At 38.0% G+C, this 27,302-nt stretch overlaps 1 protein-coding gene across 6 annotated transcripts in view; it reads left to right on the top strand.

Annotated features, from left to right (window-relative positions):
• Positions 1–27,302, top strand: part of cpap (centrosome assembly and centriole elongation protein) — an 80,283-nt gene that overhangs the window by 20,091 nt on the left and 32,890 nt on the right. For 5 of the 6 annotated variants that reach the window (XM_080197291.1, XM_080197289.1, XM_080197290.1 and 2 more), the window contains 8 exons: positions 1,773–1,871; positions 2,562–2,724; positions 2,984–3,101; positions 13,117–14,776; positions 19,014–19,146; positions 21,794–21,959; positions 25,416–25,655; positions 27,066–27,173. In XM_080197291.1, the coding sequence (XP_080053417.1) occupies positions 1,773–1,871; positions 2,562–2,724; positions 2,984–3,101; positions 13,117–14,776; positions 19,014–19,146; positions 21,794–21,959; positions 25,416–25,655; positions 27,066–27,173 (2,687 nt within the window). The remainder of the gene's footprint in view (positions 1–1,772; positions 1,872–2,561; positions 2,725–2,983; positions 3,102–13,116; positions 14,777–19,013; positions 19,147–21,793; positions 21,960–25,415; positions 25,656–27,065; positions 27,174–27,302) is intronic. The other variant, XM_080197292.1, reaches the window with a different exon arrangement.

Here is a 27,302-nt window from a genome sequence, read left to right as displayed (position 1 = left end):
CAAAGATGTGTAGTTTAAGGGGATTAGCAGGATAAATATGTGAGGTTGCGGGGATAGGGTTGGGTGGGATTGTTGTCGGTGCAGACTCAATGGGCCGAATGGCCCCTTCCTGCATTGTAGGTATTCTGATTTGAAAAGCATTCCACCTGACCGAGCTGCCATGCTATGACTTACCTTAAAATTACATTTTTTACTTTTACTTCCTCTAGTTTAAAAAAATTAAATATACTTAGGACATTACCTTGTTCATCATACTTTAAGCACTACTTAATTGAAACTAAAGATCAATTTTAATTAAAAGACTATATAGTAGAAACATTCACCCATGTCCTACTTATTAAGGCTACTGCTTCTCTCACACTGGCTCCTGGTTCCACATATTGAAATTGTGTTTCCCCTTGATGTCACGTAAGAACATAAGCGTATAAGAAATAGGAGCAGGAGTAGGCCCTCGAGCCTGCCCCGCCATTCAGTAAGATCATGGCTGATCTGATAGTGATTCAGTTCCACTTACCTGTCTGCTCCCCATAACCCTTAGATTTCTGATCAATAGGGGAATTACCTACCTGTGACTTAAACACATTTAATGAGGTAGCCTCCACTGCTTCAGTGGGCAGAGAATTCCAAAGATTCAGTACCCTCTGGGAGAAGTTCCTCCTGAACTCTGTTCTAAATTGACTGTCCCTTATTTTGAGGCTGTGCCCTCTAGTTCTTGTTTCCCTTCTAAGTGGAAATAATCGCTCTGCCTCTACCCTGTCTAGCCCCTTCATTATCTTATATGTCTTGATAAGATCACCCCTCAGCCTTCTAAACTCCGAGTACAGGCCCAACCTACTCAATCTTTCCTCATAAGCTAACCCCCTCATGTCCTGTGTCAACCTGGTGAACCTTCTCTGCACTCCCTCCAAGGCCAATATATCCTTTCGCAAATAAGGGGACCAAAATTGCACACGCTACTCTACTCTAGTTGCGGCCTCACCAGTACCTCGTACAATTGCAGCAAGACCTCCCTGCTTTTATACTCCATCCCCCTCACGATAAAGATCAACATTCCATTTGCCTTCTTGATCACCTGCTGCACCTGCAAACTGAGTTTTTGCGATTCATGCACAAGGACCCCCAGGTCCCTCTGCACAGTAGCATGTTGTAATTTTTCACTATTTAAATAATAGTCCATTTTACCATTATTCCTTCCAAAGTGGATCACCTCACGCTTGCCAACGTTATACTCCATCCGCCAGATCCTCGCCCACTCACTTAGCCTATCCAAATCTCTCTGCAGACTTTCCGCATCCTCCAAGCAATTCACTTTCCCACTCATCTTTGTGCCATCAGCAAACTTTGTTACCCTACACCCGGTCCCCTCCTCCAGATTGTCTATGTGTATGTCACTCTTGGCTGTTTGCAAAATTATCCCCCTCGTGCAGTTTTTTTTTATCCACCCACTCCTCTAGCTTCTACTGTCTATCTCAGGGTCCTCCTCTCAACCTCTAGGTGTTGCTGGCAGTATGTCCCAGAATTCTGCTGTCAGGGATTGAGTGGCTAAATGTAAAAAAGACCATATGCACAGCTATGGCCGAAGAAAACTGTAAAGAAACTATGCATCATGCAGCTTCTTTAATGTTTGCCTTATTCAATACAAGTTCTGTCTGCATTTGTTGTCAATAATTTAAAGCTAGTTAAAATTGTAACTTTTATCTTGAATTACTAATATTGAGGGAATTGCTCTTTTGAACTTCTGCCACATTTGTCCTCCTGTCACCGTTTTGCAGACTCTTTAAGTAAATTGAAAAATATGGAAAAGAATGACCCTATTAAAGCCATCCAACAAAGTGAAAAGCATATTGAGCTGGACGATGTTGTACTTGAAGGTAAGTAAATAAAGCTGTTGCATATGTTAAAATTGTGGTTAATAAGTTCCTTTTTGTATCTATAAGAAAGATCTAGCTTATTAGGGGTGGATGAATATTTTCAGTGTGATATAGAATCAAAGCCTATTTCAATACTATGAAAATAGATGTTGCCAAAGAATAGAATTTCCAATGTTAGTTTGTCCACAGCTGAACCAACCACATCTGACTCAGAAGATTAAAACTCATTTGAGCATATAATCATAACTAACCACTGTTGTTCAGTACTGAGGAGCTGCAGCATTTTTAGAGGGGTGCATCTCTTTTAGTGAATCTGGTCATAATGTAGAAAATGTTCAGAGTGCTACTGATTTACTGTCCAACAACCTTTCCACAATCAGATTCTTCAAAAATGCCGTTGTAGTTCAAGGGATCTTGTGCACAAAATAGCTGCTGTATTTATTCACTTAATATACAATGAATTATGTCGCATGTTAAGTGCTTGTGATGTTTGAGAAGTATTAAGTGGTGTTATGAATAGAAGTTCTCTTTTACATAATGTTTACTAATTATGTAGTTCAAAATATTCCAAATGTCGTTTGACAATACTATTTTATCCCTGTTAGCACAAAGTGCAAGTACAGGATACAAATATTGTGAAACCCTACAAAATATGTGCATTTCTGATTTTGAAAAAACAAACTTTTGTAGATGAAAACAAAGCCAATGAACCAAATTTGGGATGTTCACTTTCGAGAGAACCTTTGGATATGTGTCAAGATAATAAAAATTCTACAAGTGCATCTTTCCTTCAATCCTCTTCTGAAGAGCAAGATTCTAACCATCTGCCACCCTTTACAGCTTTAGAGGAGAGGTGAATGAAAGCCTACTTTATTACCCAAATTAGTAAGATGATTGTCAAAAACCTAAATTGCATGAAATATAATAATAGTATAAAAATAACTATGTATTTGTGGTGGATCAAAATATTAATGACAACACATACGTCAACTGTAAACTTCTGTTTAGTTGAAAATGTTTTATATATGGGCAAGTACACAAGCTGCAGGAGTTATTAACTTTTGATAAAGCTTGGATAATTCAAAGGTTATATAGTTGCTAATTTTTCATAGACCGATTAAACCAGGAGTGGATGCAAGAAAAGAAACGTTTGAAGAGTACCTAGAGAAACAGATGCAAATGGAAGAAGAGAGACTGAAACACCAGCAAGATAAACTGAAGCAGTCACAGGTTTGCGTTTGGAATAGTCGATCCAGAATGCATAAAATTAATTGTACTATTTGAGATTTATGAAGCCACATTACGAAGCCATAAAAAGCAACAGATAAATTGCAGATCATCTGATGTATTTCAAAAAGGCTAGTATGTTGGAACTCAGGAATAGGCCATTCAACCCCTTGAGTCTGCTGCACCATTCAATTCGATCCGGGCCAATCGTCAACCTGCAACACCGTTTTCCAGCACTATTCCCAAGTTTCTTTATGTCTTTACTTCCTAGAAATTTATCCATGTCTGTTGAACTTTTCAATGACTGAGCTTCTAAGCCCTCTGCAATGGAGAACTCTTTAAATTTACCACTGTCCGGGTTGAGAAATTTCATTTCCTTGTGGTCCTAAATGATCTATATCTTATTTCAAGACTGTCCCCTGATTCTAGATCCTCTGTCTAGTGGAAACATCCCTTTTGCATCCACTTTGTTGAGCCCAGAAAGAATTTTTGTATGTTTCGATGAGATTGCCCCTCGTTCTGGAGATCACAGGTCCAATCTCCTCCTAGGACAACAATCCCCCATCTCGGGGATCAGTCTGGTGACACTTAATTACACTTCATCTATGACAAGTATATAGTTCCTTGGGTAAGGAGATCAGAATAGTGTGCAATACTCTAGTGTGCCCTCACTAAACTCTATACAACTGTAATAAGACATCTTTATTCCTGTACTTGAGACCTCTTGCAGAAAAGACTGACATACTATTTACTTTCCTGAATTTTTTTCTGCATTTTCATGCTAGCTTTTGATTATTTATGAACAAGGACACCCAGATCCCCTTGGGCATCAACACCTCCCAATCCCTCACCATTTACAAAATATGCTGCATTTTAGTTTTTCCTACCAATGTGGGTAGATTCACATTTTAAAAAAAGTATATATTACATCTGCCCTGATTTTAAACAAGTGGTTCCCAAACGTTTTAGTAACACTGTGGTGGATTGATGTGGCTCTCTCAGTGGACCATACAGCTTTGAGATATGACATACCTCAATTCATGACGTTGAGTGAGTAACAAAAGCAGACCATTCTGTCGGTGATTTACTTTACTGCACTTCAATGAGACAGACAATTCCAAAGCACACTCGCTTTGTTTCAGCAAAGTCAATTGCTCATAAACTCCCCATAATGTAGCAGCGAACCTGCAAGGGACAGAGCCAGCCTGTCTTTAAAGATGGAGCGCTGACATCTGCAACATTTTTGGCAGATTTAGTGAGGATACTTGCTGTTTCAGTTCATTCAAAATGAAAGATTTGGTAAGTCGGTAGCACAACCAACAACAAATCTCTAATGGTATTTATTTACATATTGTAAATTAATAATTGAATTAAACAAGACCACAGTTGGGGATGAAGAACAAATATATCAAATCATGACTTGCAAATTAAGTCGACAAAATGTGTTCATTCCAAATAGGGGGGGGCTGGTGTTGGTGGGAGGAGGGAGAAAACAGCAAGTGATTTTCAGCAAACCTGCTCACCACAAACTAAATGTGGTGTCATTTGAATTTGAAGGAACATTACGCCCTTCAGTTAAAACAATACCAAATTGCAATTTCATTTATCAGTTGCAAGCAGTGGCCTGTTTTAAATCTAAAACTAAATGCAAACGTCTTCAATCCCATGTTCCCATGTTCCACTTTTTTTCTGTCTTGTCCAATCACAGCCAGCATCCAGAAGAGCTGTAAGATCTTTGCCATCAGCATTTACACACCTAGATGCCATTGGTTATATCCTCCAAACATGAATCATTATTAAGGAGTTTTATAATAATCATACTATACGTGACTTTAACCCAGGGATTAAACTTCTCAGTTACTGATTTTTTTTCTGAGATCTTCCAAAAAATATGAAGAGGTACAGTTTATCTGAAGTCAAATTTATCAACAGGGGATTTTGGAATTGGTTATTGCTAAGCTTGATTATACTGATTCTTTACATACCATTGGTTATTAAGTGCAGAAAAATAAATCACTAGCAGAATTGTCTGCTTTTGATGTACACACTTCAAGGTGTTGAGTGAGGTATGTTCCGTTTCTTAAAACAATGTGCTCTGCTGAGAGAGAGAGAACCACACTAATCCACTGGCATTCCTGTTAACATTCAGCTCATACTTTATCTTTACAGTTGTACCTTTTAATGTCAAAATTATTGCTCTTTTATGTTACCTGAGACAAAAGATTTATGGGCTTAATCCTGTTGAAGATTCAGGGTCTTGGCTGCCCTGTGTCACATCTTTTCAGAAAGGCCTGCTATTTGGTAAATCGGGGCTCAGAGTTTCCCCACAACCATGACTGTGGCACACTTGCACTCTTCTCCTGATGCACACGTATTCCACAGAACACCAGTTGGGATCCACTGATCTAGACTATTCACTGAGCCTGTCAAAGTCCCCTTTGCAGCCTATTTGTATCCTCCTCAATTCAAAATCCTGCCTAGTTTCGTGTCATTGGCAAACTTCAATCCAAATCATTGATATAGATTGTGACTAGCTGAGGCCCAAGCACTGATATTAGTGGTACCCCATTAACCATAGGCTGTAAACCTGAGAATTTAAAAAAAAAAATCATGGGATGGGATGTGAGCTTCGCTGGTTAGGCCAACATTTATATCCCTACGTTGAGAAGGTGCTGATGAGTTGCCTCCTTGAATTGCTACAGTCCGTGTGGTGTAGAGGTATACAGTTGTGTTGGGGAGGGAGTTCCAAGTCAGGATGGTGAATGGCTTAGAGGGGAACTTGCAGGTGGTGCTGTTCCACGCTGCCCTTGTCCTTCTAAATGGCAGTGGTCATGGATTTAGAAAGTGCTGTCTTCAGAGCCTTGGTGAGTTCCTGCAGTGCATCTTGGAGATTGGCGCACAGTAGTAGCAATGCATCCACAATGTGGAGGGAATAAACACTGGTGGATAGGATGTCAATCAAGTGGGCTGCTTTGTCCTGGATGGTATCAATGGTACACACTGACACATTTATTCCTATGTTTTTTTGTCCGTTAGCCAATTCTCAATCCATGCCATATATGATACCTAATTCCATGTGCTCTAATTTTGTTTACTAACCTCCTTGTATAGGATCTCAGCAAGTGCCTTCTGTAAGTCCAAATACACCACATACATTGGTGCCCTTCATCTATTCTGCTAATTATTTTCTCAAAAAATCTCCCAACAGGTTTGCCCAATATGATTTCCAATTCTGCCATTATTTTTTGTGTTCAGTTATCACATCCTTTCGCTGATAGGCTAAAATGTTTGCAGTTTCCCATTTTCTCTCTTTTTCCCCCTTTTCTAATAGTGGGGTTCCATTTGCTAACTTCTATTCAGCAGGAAGCATGATAGAATGTATAGAATTTTGGAAGATGATCACTAATGCATCCTTATCTCTACAGCCATTTTTTTCAATACTTGGATGCAGATCATCAGGTCCAGGATATTTATCAGCTTTCAGTCTCATTAATTTCTCCGTTATCACTTTTTTACTGGTACTAATTTCTTTCAGTTCCTCATTCCTGTTAGTCCCTTGGTTCTCTAGTAAATCTGTGAGAATATTTTGTACCTTCCTCCGTGAAGGCACACAAAATATTTGTTTAGTTTCTCTGCCATTTCCTGAGGGTTCCCCCCACCCCCCCCCATTTATAAATTCTCTTGTCTCAGTCAATTATGTACCTACATTTGCCTTTGTTAATCTGTTCATTTTTACTCATCTATAGATGCTTTTACAGTCCGTTTTTATGTTTCTTGTGAGGTTACTCTTGCATTCTATTTTTGCTTTATCAGTTTCTTGGTTTCCCCCTTTGCTGAATTCTAAAACGCTCCTAATCCTTTTCTTTGACAACTTTATAAACCTTTTCCAAAATCTTTTAACTTTTCTTGATAGCCACTGTTGGATCACTTTTATATTGCTGGGATTTTGTGCATTAGAGGAATATGTAACGTATTCTTTAACTGTTGGCAATTGCCTGTCTACCATCAAAGCCTTCAATGCAGTTTCCCAGTCTATTACAACTTTCCTCCATACCCTCATTGTTTATATTTAAGATCCTAATTTTGTTACATCACTTATAAACTTGATGTAGAGTTCTATTATTTTATGAATCATCCTTCCCGAGAGGCACCTTTATAATGAGATTATGAATGAGTCCTTTCTCATTGCACATTACTAAATCTAAAATAGCCCATTCACTAGTTGGTTCCTCAACAAACTTCTAGAAAACCATCTTGTGTATTTTCCAGGAAATCGCCCTCAATGGTATTAATGCTAATTTGGTTTACCTAGTTTACATGTAAATTGAAGTCCCTCCGATTACTGAGTTACCCTTGTTGCATGCACCTAATTTCCTGATTTATACCATGCCTTACACTACCACTCTTGTGTAGTGGGAGTTATTAATAGATCACCGTTGTTTATGTCTTGGCTCCACCTAATCTGATACTGCATCATCATCTGATCTAAGATCTTCTCACTAATGTGCAGATCCCATTCTTTACTAACAGCGTTTTCTCACTTTCTTTTCCTCTTTGCCTATTTCCTAAGTGTTCAATACCCTTAATAGTCCATTCATACCTTGATCAGCCTCCAGCCATGTCCCTGTAATGGCAATTAATCATACCTTGAACATTCTTTGCGCTATTAATTCAACTACCTTGTTGCGAATACTGCATGTGTTCAGAAAGCGCCTTTTTAATTCTTTTTCAATTTTGATCTGATTTGATGCTGGCCTTTGTTTCCAATGTTTTCCAATCTCACTTACTACTAGTCCTACCATTGCTAGTTTTATTTCTTTCCACACTGAATTCCCTGCTGGTGCTGACCCCCTGCCAAGATAGTTTAACCCCTCTGCAACAGCATGAACAAATCTCTTGGTGAGGGTATTAGTCCCAGCCCTGATAATGTGTAACCTGTTCACGTTGTACGGGTCCCAGTGCCTCAGAAGTCATGTTTCCCTTCCTGTACCATTTCTCCAGCCGCACATTCATTTGCTGCAATTTCCTGTTTCTATGCTAACAGCACATGGCATTAAGCAATCCTGTGATTACTGTCTTTGAAGTCCTATTTTTAATCTCTTTCCCAGCAGCCTCAAATTGGCTTTCAGGATCTCATCACTCTTTCTATCTATGTTGTTGGCAACCTCTGCTCACTCTTCCCCAAAAGAATGTCCTGTAGTCACTCAGTGACATCCCTCACTCTGACACCAGGAAGATAACATACCACCCTGGAGTCATGTCTACGACTTTGGAAACACTTGCATATTCCCCTAACTATTGAATCCCCTATTGCTCTTCAACTCTTCTTCCCCTCCTGTGCAGTTGAGCCACCCATGGTGCTTTGGACTTGGCTTTCACTGCACTCTTCAGAAGACATGATGTGGGTATGCCGGCGTTGGACTGGCGTAAACACAGTAAAAAGTCTGACAACACCAGGTTTTAGTCCAACCTATTTATTTGATAATATACTCACAAGCTTGTGAGTATATTATCAAATAAATAGGTTGGACTAAAACCTGGTGTTGTCAGACTTTTTACTCTTCAGAAGAACCATAACCATCACCTTCACCAGTATTCATAATGGAAACCTGGTCAATGAGCAATGTGGACTCATGATTCCTGTACCACCTGCTTGGTTCTCCTAGATGGTTGAATAGTCATCATTCCCTCTCTGCCTGTACACTCTCGACCTGTGGTGTGACCATCTCCTGAAAAGTGCTATCCACACATAGAATCATAAAGTTTCACAGTGCAGAGGGACCCTTCAGCCCATTAAGAAGCTATCTATTTTAATGCCATTTTCTAGCACTTGGTTTGTACCTTGGTTCTCAGCTTTGCAGATGTGCCACAGTAGCCCCATCCATAGTCTAAGTTCCCAAATCTGGAGCTAGTTTCTGCAGCTGGTGATGTCACCTGTACATGCGGTCTAGGCCACAGGAAGCATCCATGACTTTCCATATATTGCAGCAGTGACATTTCGGATGGCTTTGCTGTGCCTTAATTTTATTTTGCACACTGTTTATTATAAATCTGGAGACTACAAACCAAGATCCTACTGCTCCTTCTAAGCTTTACTATTGCTAATAAACCTTATTAGTACTAATAAAATATTACAATTATTATTAAATTATCTAAGTTTAATACTCACTGAGAATCATTTACTTGTTTCAATTGAGATGTGGCACTTTTAATTTTTTCAGAACTGGCCAGTCCACTGATTTATCCCTTTGCCGCTCTCTGCATTCTTTAAAATTAAAAGTTAAGGTAGCTACTTAAGTGAACAGCACCTACCTCCTTTTTGTACTGAGTTCCCTTACTCATCAGATTCCCAAAACCTATGACTAGCTGCTTACTCGCCAGAATTGTCAAATGATTCTTCAAATTTCCAAATGACTCGGTTAGGAAGCTGTCAACTGTGGCTCGGTAACCAACATTCTTTATGTCAGAGGTTGTGTATTAGAAACATTCATGCCATGGAAGTAGGCCATTCAACCCATTATGTTGTTCAAAACTCACTCCAGAGATTTGAGTACAAAACCAAAACTGACACTCCAGTCAGTACAGACTGAAACAGTGCTGTGCTTTCTATTTCAAATGAGTTGCTACTGTAAGGCCCCACTGGCCCCAAGGTAAATACAGAGGGTGCCATTACACTAGAAAGATTGGGAAAATTCTCCCTGGTATCTGTTCCCATATCATGAATAAAACAGATTGTCTGTCTGATCTCTTTTTGTGGGACCTTGCTGCATGCAAATTGGCTAGCTTGCTTCTATGATGTATTTCAAAAGTACTAATTATCTGGAAAATACTTTGGGATATCCTGAGGTCATGAATGGCACTATGTAAATGCGTGTGTTTGTGACCTCAAGAAGATCCCAGTTTTGTCTTATGATCTGAACTGAATTAGTTGATCTCAATTGGAGTGTTAATAGAGCTGTTATAATTTGCATTCACACTGGATTGAGGAACCAAAGAAAAAGGTTTTCGGCTTGTTATTGCATTAAAATATTTTGCATGGATATCTGATGAAGTTTTAATTGCATTCACGTGATGTCTCTTGTGACTTAATCTGGCAACTGACCCTATCCAAATATTATATAAAAGAAAATCACTTGCATGAGCTATCAAAAGTAGCTGGTACTTGGAATTATAGCTAAGCATATCAATACAGTAAGCTATATACATTTTCAATTTTTATCCCAGCGTGAGTCTACAGTATCTATTTATAATACAGTATCTACACTGCCTTTTATTGAAACTGGAACAAATGTGACCTCATGATGTTTTACACTGGTAATAATTTGGCAGAAATGGGAGAGCTGCTCTTGTTAACTTGGCTAATTAAGTAATTATTTATGGAGCTTTCATTACTGGAAGTCTAGATCATGCCCAGTCTTTTAATTATACAAAACTTTCAGATTACAGGTGCTGCTTCATTAATGCTTAAGATTTGAATGAAACCTGTTGCAAAGAGTAAAGTCTGCTGTCAACAGTGGTTATTTGACTGCTAAAAATAATTAAATAATCCATTTCTACATGTTCTGAAGTAAAGGGCAGAAGCTCTCCATATTCCTTAACACACTTCATTCTACATGTAGAACTCTTTAGTGAATTAGAATTTCAAAGGAAAGCCTGCAAGGAAAAATTCTGAAGACTCATATTCATGGTTCTTGTCCAACTCTAATGAGAAGAGTTTTAAAGAAAAAGACTTTGCATTCATGTAATGCCTTTCACAACCATAAGACATCCCAAAGTACTTTACAGCTCATGAAAAACTAGCCATAGAATTATAGAATAATACAGCACAGAAGATGACCATTCAAGCCATCAAGTCTTTCTGGCTCTTCCAGACACTAATCCAATAAATAAAGTAACCTTGCCAGAGATGCCCAAATCCCATGAATGAATAAAAAAATCTATCCTACTCTTTTTTTTCCCATATCCCAAAAAATATGTTCTCCTTAAGGTGTTTATGTAATTTTCTTTAGAAATTTGAATCTGTATCTACCACTCCTATCAGGCAATACATTCCAAATTCCAACTACTTATTCAATGAAAACTATTTTTCCTCTTGTACTCTGGTTCACCTTGAATTGGTACTCTCTGGCTAATGATGCTTTTTCCATTAGAAACAAGACAAATAAACTATCTAAATTCTTAATTTTAAACACCTCTCTTGAACTCCAACCTCTCGTCTATCCATGTAACTATAATCCTTCAGCTCTGGGAATTAATTGGTGGTACAGTGGTTAGCACTGCTGTCTCACAGTACCAGGGACCAAGATTCATTTCTGGCCTTGGGTGACTGTGTGGATTCTCCCCATGTCTGTGTAGGTTTCCTTTCCTCTCACAGACCAAAGGTGTTCAGGTTAGGTCGATTAGCCATGCTGAATTACCCCTTAATTTCCCAAGATATGTAGGTTAGATGGATTAACTTTGTTTTCTCTATCTCTCAGCGAAATTTGATTTCATGCTGCTGCTGTCACTTTTATCCCATGGGGCTTAAACCAAATATGTGGTACTTTATTAAACACCTTTTGCAGAACATCATATGCATAATATTGGTTGCATGTTCTCAACCACCCTCTTGCCTCAGCCTGAATCGTGATTTAAGTTACTCAAAAATGATTTTCCCTTAACAAATTTATGCGGACTCTCCTTTATTAGGCCATTCTTGTCCAAGTGTTTTCTCTAAGTGTTTCCATCTATTCCCCACCATCAACATTGAATTGGCAGTAAAAGCTTGCAAAATGCCATGACTGGTCAGTTAATCTGTTTGAGGAAAAGTTGGCAAGGTACTGGGAGAGTTCTCAGCTCTTTAATGAAATGTGCTGTTGATATCTTTAATATTCAAATGAAGAGAGAAACAGAACTCAAGTTTTAGCATCTTTTCTAAAATATGTAGTTTCACCTGTCAAGAAACAAAAGCAAGCTGCACTTTTAGCGGTTCCATTCGATATACTTCTGACTTTCAGCTAACAAATTGTCACCTCCTGGTAATGGAGATGCAATAGTCTGTGCCCTGGATCTTTGCCACCATCCTAATATGCATGAAACTTTGGTAACCACATTGTATGTGTCTGCTTTCGGAAATATCATGAATTTGTTGGGAAAATAATGGTGATTGAGTCTGAAGTTAGTTTGACTTGACGATTGCCCCTTAGTGTCGGGCATTAGCGGGGCAAATACTTGGGGTTTCAGGAGTAGGGCTTGGGTGGGATTGTTGTTGATGCAGGCTCGATGGGGTGCTGTAAGGATTCTATGACTATGATGAGGTTTGACTCACTCACTCATTCATTTCTGTCTTGTATTCATCAGTTAAACATCCGCAATCTTCTGTTAGACAATTGCACAAATTCACAACCCTCTCAGTGAAAAAATCTCTCCTTATCTCAGTCCTAAATTCTTTATTTGTCCATGAACTGAGTGTTGTTGGCTGGACCAGCATTTATTGCCCTTCAACTAAGGGCATTAAAACCTACATAGCTCACTCCTTACCCTGACATTACATTGCTCTAATCTTTTAATTAAACTTACTTTCTCTTTTATTTTGCTTTTTATATAGAACCTGACTTTAATTCATCCCATTTCCTTTTCTTTCGTTCCTCTTTCTATTTTTATCTTAAGAAGATAGACTGTCGGTCCTGCCATTCCCCAAGGATTCAGGTGCCCCATTGATTTCGTTATCAGCTTGCACTTCCAGCAGTTTGCAGTACAAACAAAAATAGTCTACAAATTACTCCAGTGAATTTTGGGCCAATGTTACTTTCTCCCCTTAAAATGAGTACTTTAGGATGTCTTCCTGCATGTGAGGAATGATCTGGAATTGTACTTTGTTGTAAGCTTTGCCAAAAATGCTTTTTCCTTAGAAACTGTGAAAATCAGATGTTTTTTGTAATGTTTCATTATATGACTTTAATGCATCAAGACAATATATTAAGTAAATTCCAGAACAATAACTAAATTCCTAATGTGCACTCATGTATTCTAATTATAGCTACCTGCAATGTTCTCTGAGGGCAAAGGTAACCAGAAGAGAAAGTTTCTGAAGTGTGGTGAAGGACTAGCAAGATTCTCAAAAGTCAAGTCAAGTAGTTTGGCATCTAAGGAAGTTGATAAGGAAGCAAATATTATCAACCAACAAATAGGTTCTCAAGGTTCAATGAATGCAACTCATCAAAAATTGCAACGTAAATTTACATTATTAAATAAAGAAAATCATTTTGAAGGCTTACCTGAGGCTATCAACAACCCAAAGCCAGGTGGTAAGGGAAAGAACAACTTTACCTTGTGTGTTAAAAAAGTCTTGGACAATGATCATGGAGATGATGCCTTCCAATCACCTCCAAAAATGCAGTCAGAGAGAATGAAAGATACATCAGTTGGTAAAGTTCAAAATATCCATAAAATTGCGATCAACTGTAAAGCTGAAAGTGCAAACAAAGTTCAGGAATGTCTAAAGAGTGCATCAAAACAAACTGGAGAGGGAAGAGTAGCTTTAGATAGACTAATGTTATTTGGTGAGAAATCTCAAACAAATGAAAATATTGTTCCTAGAAATAAAGATGCAACCAGACCTGAATATACACTTGAAATATCGTTTCAGAAAAATCTGGAGAAGTGGAGCAAGGAAAAAGAAAAAGAAAATATAGAATTGAATGAGTTTGAATTTCTGGAGCAAGCTGCTGAAGAACTTTCCTTGTCTAGTAATTCTTCCTTTGTAATGAAAATGGTGCAACATGATTGGCAAAACAATAAAGGTCGCAGGTTGTCATCTACTCCAATTAAATCAGAACAACACGTGGCTGAAAATTCAAGTGTGTCAATCAGTCATGGGAATACAGATTTTCAGGGAAAGGAAAATGTTTATTTTAAAAATCGTGATCATTTAGAACATAGTATTAGAGTAGAGGAAAATTTTAAAAATGTTTTTGCCTCACCAGTCAAAGATAAAGTAGTTTTCAAAAATGTTGAATGTGACCCTCTGGAGAATGAATATAGCAATTATGATACCACTTTGGATTCAGAAATAGATGATCTTGATTCTACACTGACAAATGAAAAAACAATTATGAAACAGCCAATATTCTGCAGCAGTGACAAAGAAGACAAACTTAAATCTAAATGTAGAAAACAACCCTCAGATGGTCTCGGTAAAGACAAGAACATAGACACAGATCTGGACTTGTCATCCTCATCGTTGTCTGATGTTGATATTGAAATGCCGACTGTAATAGAAAACAAACAAAAAAATTTGAGCCAGAAACCAGATTCACCACACTTTAATTCTAAATGCAAAAGCAGTTCACCTTTGTATCAAGAAAAGGTTGACTTTGACGATGATCAAACATGGGCTGACCTGGAAGAAGCTGGACTCGTTAACCATGAAAATAACTCAGCTGAACCTGTTAATAGTTCTGTATTGGATGCTGAAGGTTCCTCTTTCAGAAAAGCTGTTGAGGATAAAGTTATGCGAAGAAAAGTGGCTTCTGCTAAGAAGGGAGAGGCTGTGGATGAAAAGATGAACAATTCCACAGATTCACCCCCCATCTCTGGCTTGATAACAAAGTTGTTTCCTTCATTGAAACCTAAAACAGAACTTGGATCTAATCCAGGACTGGAGCAGAAGTTTAAAGCTGTGAATGATAAACCATTAGGTATATGTATTTTCATTTTACATTAAGAAATGATTTCTTAGAGTTTTTAAGAAAGTTTGTGGAATACTCAATATATTCCTGTTGGGTTAGAACTGGTATGGCTAACCTTCAACAACCAAGAGCTAGATTAAGACATCAAATACAGGCCAGTCCATCGGTTTTAAATATCGTGTGTAGCCCTGAATTATTTCTTAATAATCTTAACTGGTGTTCCCTTAGTGCTTTGTGATGTATACTCTGAGGAGATGCACACAGTCAGGGATGATGACTATTATGGAAAAGGGGATGAAATAGGAGACATACAGCACATCAAGAACTAGGAGTTAATAACTATGTTTAACCCATCTACTGCCCAATCCCACTCTTGCCCTGGAAGAGTGGAAATTTGGAAAATCTGGAAATTTTGAAACTTCTTGCCAACTAACTCAGCATGATGAGCATTTGGAGAACAAATAATCTGTATCCAGGTTAATGTTGGCTTGGGCTTCCATGTGTAATGTGGCAAATGGAAAGGTTGGGTTAACATAGGGAAAGTACACATTATGGAGATATAACAGGGATACAGGGGAGATGGAGGCAAGTGGATGTCGTATAGTGAGCTAACATGTATGGGTACCGCGAGGAGGATTAGGAGAAAGTGTAATTGGATTTGGAGGGTTAGAAGGAAAAGAGTAACTGACAGCACAGCAAAAGCATTGATAGATGAGAACCAATTAGTATGTTACTCAAGAGGTCTTATTAGCTTGAAGATGTCTGTCAGAACTGAGCTGAAGACCACATAAGAACAGATAGGCAACAGATTGTGAATTGAAAAATAGCCATTGATCATTGAAGCCCAATTTTTCTCTGAATCAGTAGGTTGTGGCCTTTATAGTCTTGTTGCCCCACAGTGCTTTCCATCACCACCCCACCTGAAAGGAAGGAACAAATAAACAAAGAAATTACAAACCCAGTAGAACAGGAGAGATAGAAAGACAGACAAGAATTATGTAATAAGGACAGTTTAGAAAATAAATTTGAAACACAACAGGGTGGAAAAAGCAAAACCAATGTGGCTGGGTAGACACATATCAGTCTGGATCTTGTGGTTGTAATTTTGGGGAAACTGATAGCATTCACTGTAATTAGAACTGTGACATCCACACGTTGCATAAGATGTAACTGAATTTAAAGGTGAAGTTCATAATTTTTATTGGACAACCTCCCTGATCCTGAATGTCAAATTTCTCTAATGATTTAAAAACTCCATGGATTTTTAAATATGCAAAATAGTAATTTTAAAGTTTCAGTTTTTGTCTTAATCCCTTATTATATGTCCCAATATTTAATTTGCTTTCTTAGATTTGGCATTTTAATCATTTTACAGAAAGCAAATTAATCTTAGATAAAAATAAACTGAGTGGGTCAGGAAGAGACTGAGGGACATTACTGACTAGGGTGATATGGAAAAATAGAAAATAAAACTAAAGGCACCAATTGAGTGCACAAAGTTTCACGAATTCTACAGATTTCTATTAGCCATTGTGGGGGTGGGGATTGCAGTAAGACTAAGTTAGGAATTAAATAATGTGGAATGTTTGACTTTTAAAAGAGGTAGGCAAAATAGAAAAGGGGGAGAGATTTCATTGGTAATAAAGAACGGATTTAAAAAAGCATCTTGGTTCTGAAAATCAAGATCTAGAATTTATTTGAATGGAGCTAAGAAACAAGAAGGTACTGAATTTTTGGTGGGAGTGAGGAACTTACTGAAATCTGTACAAATAAAGAACAAGTATTGAATGGTGGAGCAGTCTCAAGGGGCCAAATGGCATACTTCTGCTTCTATTTCTTATGTTCTCATTTGTGCTCCAATCAAAATTCAGATGGATGGCCAATTTGGATTGTGAGGTATTGAGGGAGAATGTATCCAGGGTTGGAAAACAGGGTAGGTAAGAATATGGAACTCCCTTTCTAACCACACAGTGGGTGTACCTGCACTGCATGGACTGCAGTGGTTCAAGAACGCAGCTCACCATCACCTTCTCAAGAACAACTCGGGATGAGCAATAAATGTTGCTTTAGCCAGTGACAACATAGAACATTACAGCGCAGAACAGGCCCTTCGGCCCACGATGTTGCACCGACCAATTAAAAAGCCAATGACCCTCTAACCTAAACCAATCCCTTTCCATCCATAAACCTATCCATGGATCTCTTAAACACCCCCAAACTAGGCGCATTTACAACTGCAGCAGGCAGGGCATTCCAATCCCTCACCACCCTCTGGGTAAAGAACCTACCTCTGACATCTGTCCTATAACTACCACCCCTTAATTTAAAGCTATGCCCCCTCGTGCTAGCTTTCTCCATCCGAGGAAAAAGGCTATCACTGTCCATCCTATCTAAACCTCTAATCATCTTATATGTTTCAATAAGGTCCCCTCTTAGCTGCCTTCTTTCTAACGAGAACAACCTCAAATCCCTCAGTCTCTCCTCATAGGACCTCCCCTCCATACCAGGCAACATCCGGGTAAACCTCCTCTGCACCCTCTCCAATTTCTCCGCATCCTTCCTATAATGTGGGGACCAGAACTGCACACAATACTCCAAGTGCGGCCGTACCAGAATTTTGTACAATTGCAACATGACGCTGCGGCTCCTAAATTCAATCCCCCTACCAATAAACGCCAAGACACCGTATGCCTTCCTAACAACCTTATCTACTTGATTCCCAACTTTCAGGGATCTATGTACACATACACCTAGATCCCTCTGTTCATCAACACTATTCAGAGTCCTACCGTTAGCCCTATACTCTACACATCGGTTATTCCTGCCAAAGTGAATTATCTCACACTTTTCCGCGTTAAACTCCATCTGCCACGTCTCGGCCCAGCTCTGCAACTTGTCCAAGTCTCTCTGTAAACTATGACACCCCTCCTCACTATCTATCACACCTCCGACTTTGGTGTCATCAGCAAATTTACTAATCCACCCAACTATACCCTCATCCAGATCATTTATAAAAATTACAAACAGCAGTGGCCCCAAAACAGATCCCTGAGGCACACCACTTGTAACCGAACTCCATGACGAATACTTACCATCAACCACCACCCTCTGTCTCCTATCTGCTAGCCAATTCCTGATCCAATTAACTAAATCACCCTCAATCCCATACATCTGCATTTTCTGCAGAAGCCTTCCGTGGTGAACCTTATCAAACGCCTTACTAAAGTCCATATATACCACGTCAACTGTCTTACCCCCATCCACCTCTTTGGTCACTTTCTCAAAAAACTCAATAAGGTTAGTAAGGCATGACCTACCCTTCACAAAACCATGCTGACTATCTCCAATCAATTCATTACTCTGTAAATAACTATAAATCCTATCCCTAATAATTTTTTCTAAAACCTTGCCCACAACAGAAGTAAGATTCACCGGTCTATAATTCCCGGGGAAGTCTCTGTTCCCCTTCTTAAACAATGGGACAACATCCGCTATCCTCCAATCCTCTGGCACTAACGACGACCTGAAGATCAGAGCCAGAGGCTCTGCAATCACCTCTCTTGCCTCCCAGAGAATCCTAGGGTAAATACCGTCTGGCCCAGGGGACTTACCTATCTTCAAACCATATCCTGTGAAAAGAATTTTTAACAGTACAGGGAGTAATTGCAATGGGAACATTTCCTATAGTTTTGAGGAAAGTTAGCATTTTTAAAATGTATTTTAGTTTTTAGAAATATTGAGGAGTGAGTGTGCAATTATCATGACAGAAATATGTAGAATTCTTTGTGCGAAAAATATATGGGAGACAAAATCTTAAAGTGTGATCAATGAGAGAAAAGTAACATAACGAAAGGACAGACTAGAACCTTTGCCAATGATAAGGAAAATTCATTATCTTAATATCAAATGATAATTTAAACACAGAACATATTGTATATACAAGGGGAGTAATGGAAAACCTGAAATGAATTTATTTTGCAGTTCTCTAGCTTGCCCATATTATCTCTGGTGGAAGGAGTGCAGAACCTCAAATAATTTACTATGAGCACTAGCACGTATGGTTCCAATGGGTGTTTCATTGTTTATGGTGAACAATCAAGAGAACTACTACTCTTTCCCCTATTTTCAATTTTCACAATGTTGTAAATTGCATGTTTTAGTCAACATTGAAAAATGCATTAGTTTTTCAGGAAAATACAAAAAAAAACTGACCACATTCATTTTAAATATTCGTGCTGTTTGCTAGGTGCTGGTATTCAATCCAAGTTGCTGAAGGATAAACTGGTAGAATTAGAATCTGAAATTGGCCAGTTTCGAGCAGAAAATGCTACACTGGCCAAACTCCGAAATGATAGGGAGAAAGCCCTGATGGACCTTCGGTAGGTGTGCATGGTTATTTTCACCAAAAGAAAACACTAATGTATTCCTTCTTTTTCTGTGACCTGATCTGAAATAAACAAAAGCATTTCCCACTCCTTCAATAGACATAAAATGAAGCAAATGACTTGTACAAAATCCACTGCACATCACTATTTGTTGAATTTTTATTTGGGTCAGGTTCCATAAGTGTACTTGTACTCCCCATATCTCCCTGGCACCTTTCTTTGCTGTAACAATAGTATCACATTTAAATCTGAATTGATATTTGTAACTTTTGCACATCCTGCTATGTGAATGCCACCAATATTTTTGAAAGTAAACCAAGAAAACACTAGCTAAATGAAATGTGTATTGAAAAGTTGCTAAATTTCACAGGCAACTCTTGCTGAACATTCAGAACTAGGAACCACTTAGCTGTCTACATTCTACAACCAAGATGGCTACAAAATTACTTGCTGTTTTCGATGTATTGAAGTTGCTTCCCAAACATACTCCACTAGCATTTAATCAGCTATCGGTACTTAGTTTTACATTGTGTGACTACGTTTTGCTTTATTTGTGACAAAGAGCTAGAAATGTGAAACCATTATTGTAAAATTTTTTAAGTTTTGATTTGACAACCTGAAAGCTGCAATCTACTGTCTAACAGGAAAGAGGATTTTATGTGATCGCTGTGTAAGGGAGGAGAAAAGCAAGATTAAAAAGTTCATATTTTCTAAAGTGGGAAGTACTACTAATAGATCAATTAATATGAAGTGAAAGCAGTTGATACAGAAATATAATTGCAAGAAATGCATTATTTTATGTGGCTTCTTTTTACAATCCCCATAGAGATAGATTACTTGTCACAAAATTAATTTTTCAGCAACCAATGGAAATAAGCAAAGGATAGATTCCACATTTTAAGACTTGTACTGTAACAAATAAACATAGACTTAGTATTGGTTTGGTATGTTAGTTGCCTGTTAAGAAAATGTTGTTTTGCATTAATTAACAAACAACACAATCAAAATGTAGCTTATGAAACATTTTCACTTTGTCGGACTTCTAGCAGATAGGTAGCATTAAGGAGTAAGTCCCAAGTTGTTCCCGGCTTTCCAATAGGTTCACTCTCCTTTCCACGTCATATTGAATATTCAAATATCCCTCAAAGATCATTCCTTTCAGCTTGAGTACTCCAGAATCAATTTCCAGCAGCAAGACTCACCTTGGCATCTCCTTATCCTTAAATCTCCAGAAGTCCCATCTACACCATTCTCTTTCCCTTGAACAGAGAACCAGCTGTCAACAATGTCTTACTTGGTTGCTAACACAAAAACAGTCTTTTTTTCCTCTTTGCAACAGTAGCTGCTTTTATCTATCTCCTCATGTTTCTGTATCTGTCTCCAGAAAGCAGTTGTCCCTTTTACTGTGTTGCATTCTTTCTGTTTGTATCACAGCTTGGTATGGCTCCTGCTCTGCCCAAGACTGCAAAAAACGACAAAAGGTTGTGAATATAGCCCAATCCGTCATGCAAACCAGTCTCCAAACCATTGACTCTGTCTACATTCCCTGCTGCCTCGGCAAAGCAGCCAGCTTAATTAAGGATACCATGCACCCTGGACGTTCTCTCTTCCATCAGGAAAAATATACAAAAGTCTGAGCTCATGTACCAACCAACCCAAGAACAGCTTCTTCCCTGCTGCCATCAGACTTTTGAATGGATCTACCTTGCATTAAGTTGATTTTTCTCTATGCCCTAGCTGTGACTGTAACACTACATTCTGCACTCTCTTATTTCCTTCTCTATGTACAGTATGCTTTGTCTATATAGCACGTAAGAAACAATACTTTTCACTGTTAATACAGGTGGCAAAACTAAATCATAGCTGTCTGATTCTTTTGACTTCTGCAAACACAGTTTACTGCAAAGTACTTGATTTAATTTGCCTCTTGTAACTAACTATACAACTGTTCAATTCTTCAAAATTCTCTCTTTGTGTGAAACTTAAACATTTTTTTAAGTCCATGCTTGCTAATTTCACTGTTTTACTAATCTTATGATCATCTATCAATATCTTTTCCATGGCTACCTTGAGCAATCGTTACATATCCTTAAATGCACCACGTACATTCTAATTTCTATCAAGATTTCCAAACACTCGTGCAAAATATTTACTTCAGTAATACTTTTATCCTCCAACTAAATTAGCTTTTTCATCACTGGTCTCATCCTTGAATGTCTATAAAAGCCATGACTATTTCCTTCTCATATCTGGTTTTTTTCATCTTTAATTCAATTTTTCTTTCGGGTCCCAATTAAACCATGAGCTGTCTCTATTCCTGATGAGCTTTTTTGATAGTTTGGTTAAATTTCTTTTTTCATATTTTAAATTATGGAATTCTCTTTGCATCATCATTTTGTCTTCTAAGAATGTATCTATTTTGTACTATGCCCTTATTTAAAGATTTTTCACTGCTGATCCAGACTTTTAACAGTTTAATCTGGCTGACTAAAAAAGCTGTGTAGTGCTCAGAGTAACATTGCATTGACCAATGTTTCTGTTGATATTCTACTTATTTATTCTGAACTATGCTGTTACTTCATTGGTTTAGGTTCTGAGCTGAAATTGATATTAATGACAGAAATTAATATTTCATATTTAGAAAAGAAATGGCAGACTTTGAATGCAAGAAAGCTGAAGAATTAGCTAAATTCGAGGAATACAAAAAAGCAGAATTAAAACGACTACAAAAAGAGCGATTGGTGTTTGAAAAACATGCTGCAGCAGCAAGAGCAATCCCTGACAAAAAGGAGAGAGAAGAGATACAGGTAAAATTCTCCCTTTGCATTTTTGCCCCTTTTTTTTCATAATTTAAGTCCTCTGTTCAACAATTTGGATACTTTTAATTAGTTCTTAATTGATGAATCACCATTAGTTTGACTCCTATTTGAGAATTAACCAATAGTTAATTTTAGTTAGTATAATAATAGTTAATAGTCAGTTTTCTAGTAACTTTAAAAAATTGCTGAAAAGAGAGATGTTGATGAAATGTTTCATCTTAGTCTTAATAGGGCAAATACAAGAGTGACAGTTTACAAGACAGGAGAAAAGGGTGCTGATTGGTTTGTAAGTTGACTCTGGCCGAGGCATTGCCATGGAGAAAGCAACTGGAAACTGGCGTCATCAAGCTACCAGCTAATTAAAAATAGGCACAAGGCTTAAATGTATTCCTTTTGTTTGCGGAGAAAAGGCCCCTGCAAACGAATCTATCTCACTTCCACCAAGTGTAAATGAGCTACATCATGAGATCAGCATATTATTGGGTTTCTGAACTGGCACTAACAATGTTTCATGCTGCTATCATGCTGTTGGTCTAAATTCATGTTCTGCCTACCATACAACTGAAAAAACATTGTGTATAAATTTCAGTGCTGGTAATCTGTAGACTTAATGTCTTATCAATTGGCTGATCAAATCAAACAGCATGTTCCTTGGTTGTTTGTAATAGGCAAAGTACGAGCTGTACTCAGCCAGCCCTGATGAGTACAAAACAAAAAACTTCAACGTCTCTTTTTTTCAGCCTGATTCAAGTTCTGTACTACCAAGGGACAACTTGTCCATATTTGTCATTTCCCCTTGGCAAGATACCAACACATTCTTTAGAAAAGTCTAGCATCTTAAGAGTCATTGAAACTAACTCCACAATAGATGGAAACTTGGATTTTGCAAGTAATTGTGTGGAAATAATCTTGTGGCAGTAATGAACCAAGTAGGTGGAATGATTTGTTATAAACTATAATACTGTGGATGTTGGAAATCTGAAATAAAATTAAAACAACGTGCAGGAAATACCCAGTAGCTCTGGGTGTGTTTTTGGTGAAAAGTCACAGACCTTTCGGCAGAAATGGGAAAAGTTAAAAATGTTTTGACCAAATGCAAGGGGAAAGAAGAACAAAAGGGAAGGTCTGTGATAATGTGGATGGCAGAAGAGTTTAAATGACCGTAGTTTTCATGGTGCAAGACTAAAAGGACTGGTTTTAGGACAAATGAAGAAACAAAAGATACGTATGGAGGAGGTATGAACAGCTATTGTCTGAAAGGAAAAAACAAACCTGTAAAGAGACATTAAAACAAAATGGGGACAGAAATTATGATCAAAAACTTGAACTCAAATGTTGAGTCCCAAAGGCTGCAAAGTGCCCAGATGGAGCATCAGGTACTGTTCCATTAGTTTGCATTGGGCTTTGTTGGAACACTTCAAGAAGCTGAGGATAGAAAGGTCAGACTGTGTGCAAGGGGAAGAATTGAAATGCCAGGTAACTGGAAGACGGGACCATACTTGCAGACTAAATAGAGCTGTTCTGCAAAGCAATTACCCTGTCTGTGTTTGGTCTCTCCAAGATAAAGTTTATCACTTGGTGAGCAGCGAATACAGTACACTAATTGAACAAAGACCAAGTAAATCACTGTTTTACTTGTAAGGAATGTTTGGGGCCTGAGATGAGAAGAGAGAAGAAAAGTCCGTCAGGAGAGGCAAACCAGAATTGACGGAGGATGTCAGAAGAGGCATGGACGTGACTGTGGAAAGACGGACAAGTCAAGGAAAAAGATGGTGCTGACAGGAAGAAATCAGTTCAGTTGGGCAAGAACAGGCTAAAATGATGGGTTTATCAGACAGTCCTGTTGTGGACCTTGAGATAGAAGTGGGTTGTTTTGTGTAGGGGTACTAGGAGGCCATGGAGGTAACATCTCTAGAGGAGGTAGGTCAGTGACAGTCCTGGAAGAAATGGCTTTGTGTTTGATGGCAGGGTCATGGTTCAGGGAAGTGTCAGTTTTTTTTGCCAAGAAATACTTTATTGATCACTATTAATCAAGCTGCTGCTGTTACAATTCATTTGGAGTTTGAATTGCTGTAGCTGCATGCACTTTTCCATACATGTTATAGTCTGGAGCTATGAATTGTGATGGCAGAAGCTCTAATTTTCTTTCCTTCATAGGGTTAACAGGGAAACGTTCTTGTTGCCTGTTGTTGGCATGTCTTGGAAGGATTTGTAAGTTGGTACAAACCTACTTGGCTGTGTTATGAATGGCCATCAAATTCTCAGGTGGGATTTGAACCTGGATCTTCTTGCTCAGAAGAAGGAACACCATCCACTGCACCACAAGATCTCCCATTAATTAGAAAAAGCTAAATTGAAAGCATAATTCGAGGAATGACAGAATAGCAGAACAAAGCGAAGCAGATGACACTGATCTAACTGCTGAAAGTTTAATTTAAGGCAGGTCTCATGGGAAACTTCCTGTTGAGTGACCAAAACATGTAATGATCTTCTCAGTAAGATAGGAGAACAGCAATTTTAATTATTTAGGAGACAGTGGAATAATGTGATGTGCACATAACTTATTTTTCTGGGTGGATGATTAAGAATCATTGGCATTATTCATTTGTATTCTTATTCAGATCTTCTTTGTTTTAATTTGCTGAAAGTTTCTTTGTAAATGTCAAGCTGTGTAGCAACTGCAATTCCTGGAATTATAAAAACTGATAAAGTTAAACTCCAATCTTAATTATAACTATACCAGATTGATGATTAAAACTGTTTAAAGGAATATAGGGCCATGGAAAGAGTGTTGAGCTCTTGGATTGACTTAGATTTGCAGCCCCTCCTGTAACATGTAAGCATGTAGATCAAATTGTGGATAAATGTTTGTAAGACATTATCTTTGTGGTAAACAAGCTGTGTAAAGATTGTGCAAGTGTCAGGTATCCCGCATTTAAACAAAATAGTCAAAGGAATTTTCATCTTTTTAGCTAAAGACTACTATTATTCTACTAATGTGGTTCCAAGTCTTGTCATTTCAAGCATTCAACTCTGGACAATTTAGGCAGTGAATGGACCCTGGAATAACATAAAACAAATGAAAGAGCAATTACATTTATTATGCAATTAAATTGCGTAACTTCATCAAAAACTCAATGAGGATTCAAAAGAAACATCTTTACCAGGTGTGAGAAACTTGCTGCCTGGATTGACTGAGACAAATAACGTAGATGGATTTAAGAGGAGATTAGATGAGCACATAAGGGTAAATGCACTAGAGGGTTATGCCACTGGTTAGATGAAGAAGTGAGGAGGCTTGCATTGGAGCATTAACACCTAAAATGGACATTATGGACCTAAATGCCTGTTTCTTTGCTATTCTGTGTTGTACTTTAGCCATAATAGTGATGTCCAGTTGTTTTTCATGCATGACTTTGGAATTTTATTTCTGCTTCTGGTTAGGTACTGAAGCAACAGATTGTAGACTTGAAGGAAGAACTAAAGCAAAAAGAATTAAGATGGTCAAGTATTCAGGCGAGGCTTCGAAACCAGATTGATATACTGACCAAAGAAAACCAAGAGCTTAGAGATGAGGTTAACATTATGGAAAGACTTCGGTTGGAAACCTGGAAGAAAGCTGAAACCGAATTTGAAAAGAAACCAGAGACCACAACTCCACGGTTAAAGAAAACTGAATTGCTAGTAAGCCTATAATTCTTTGGCAGTAATTATACTTTCACATTTTAAAATGCTGTCTATTTAGTAGTGATACTATGCTCATGTTGCTCAAAACAGAATGTCCAGTGAAAATCCTGAAGCTTATCTTGCAAGGAAAAGAAAGTGTGTCTTCTTGGTGAACAGAACCCATATTCTGTAGCTCCTCCTCTGAAGAGACCAATACCCACATCTTCAACTTATCCACAAAACTGAAGTCCCTCACCCCAGAACTATTTTCATAAATTTTTTTTCTACAACATTTTTAAAGCCTTAACATTCATCCTAAAGCACATTGTCAGCTGTTGGGCACAATACTTAGTTGAGGCTAAACAAGTGTTTTATAATTGTTCATCTTAGCTTTCTTCTGCACTCTTTATATAGCCCCATATCCCTTTCTTCCACATTTTCAGCCTGCTCTCATCTTCAAAAATTTCTGACCATTTACTTGCCGGGTCTCTTGGTTCCTGTATGCCCTTTAGGTTTGTACCTTTTAGGTTACGTTGCTTTTTGTCCTTTGTATCAGTTGAATGCTATCTAGTATAGTATTTATCATGCTTCAGGTGGCATACATTGAGTTTTAGTGTCACTTGTTAAAAGAATTGAACTGCAAACTGACTTGAACAAGGTCAGCAGTTCTCTTTTGTAACCTTACAGTGATGCACAGCAGTTGCATAAAATTACAAGGTAGTAGCATAATGTATTGGTTGATACATGGTGCAGTTAAAAAACAGTATATCTTCTAATCTATTTTGCACAGCAGTATTAGATATATTTTAATGACAGTTTGTTACAGCTGCAATACTTTTTAAAAAAGCAACAAAACATTTTTTTTAGAACTGATAAAGGCAGACATTTCCTTTTCCTTAACCTTAATAATGTACTTTGAGGAAGGACACTTACTATCCTTACTTAGTCTGACCTACATGTGACTCCAGATCTGCTGCAATATGATTGATTCTTAACTGCCCATTAAGGGCAATTGGGGATGGTCAATAAATGTTTGTCCAGCGTGCAATGCCCATGTCCCATAAAAAATAACTTCTAACTACGGGCTGCTAATTTACAAAACATTCCCTCACCCATGATTCTTAAAATATGTCTATTTTTCCCATTTTCCCTCAAATGTAGTCTAAATGGGATTAACCAGCATTCTTTATCATGACCATGCTCCTGAGTTCAAGCTACCTTTTGAGCTGTCATTGGAGAAGCAGCTATTTGAAAACCCATTTGAGATATGGTTCACTGTTGCTGTTTCTACAATTTGTGCCAAATGGAGAAATTTTTTTTGTAAAAATATTTTGTAACTGCATAAATATTTTTACATATTCATTTTTTTCTCTCAATTTTTTTTAGAGGGAGATGTGCGTTGTGATTTAGCAACTTTTTTTATAATAGGTTCCGCCAGATGTTGGTAAGGTGGAAACTGATTCTTTAATCAGACAGACAGACAGAGGCAGAACTGCACAAGTAGGAGGAAAGAAAAGCTCTCTCAGGGCTAGACAGGTACCAACTTTTAACACTATTGTGTATATTGTGGGTGTTAACAAGGTCACATTTATTGCCCATCACTAATTGCCAGGAGAAGCTAATGTTGAACAGCTCTCTCAAGAACAGGAGAAAGTAGCAATGTAT

This window comes from Carcharhinus amblyrhynchos, chromosome 10 (assembly GCF_965287045.1).
Source record: "Carcharhinus amblyrhynchos chromosome 10, sCarAmb.v2.hapA, whole genome shotgun sequence".
Lineage (NCBI taxonomy): Eukaryota > Metazoa > Chordata > Chondrichthyes > Carcharhiniformes > Carcharhinidae > Carcharhinus > Carcharhinus amblyrhynchos.
The sequence above is the reverse complement of the archived record's forward strand: the minus strand, read 5'-3'. Positions and strand labels throughout refer to the sequence as shown.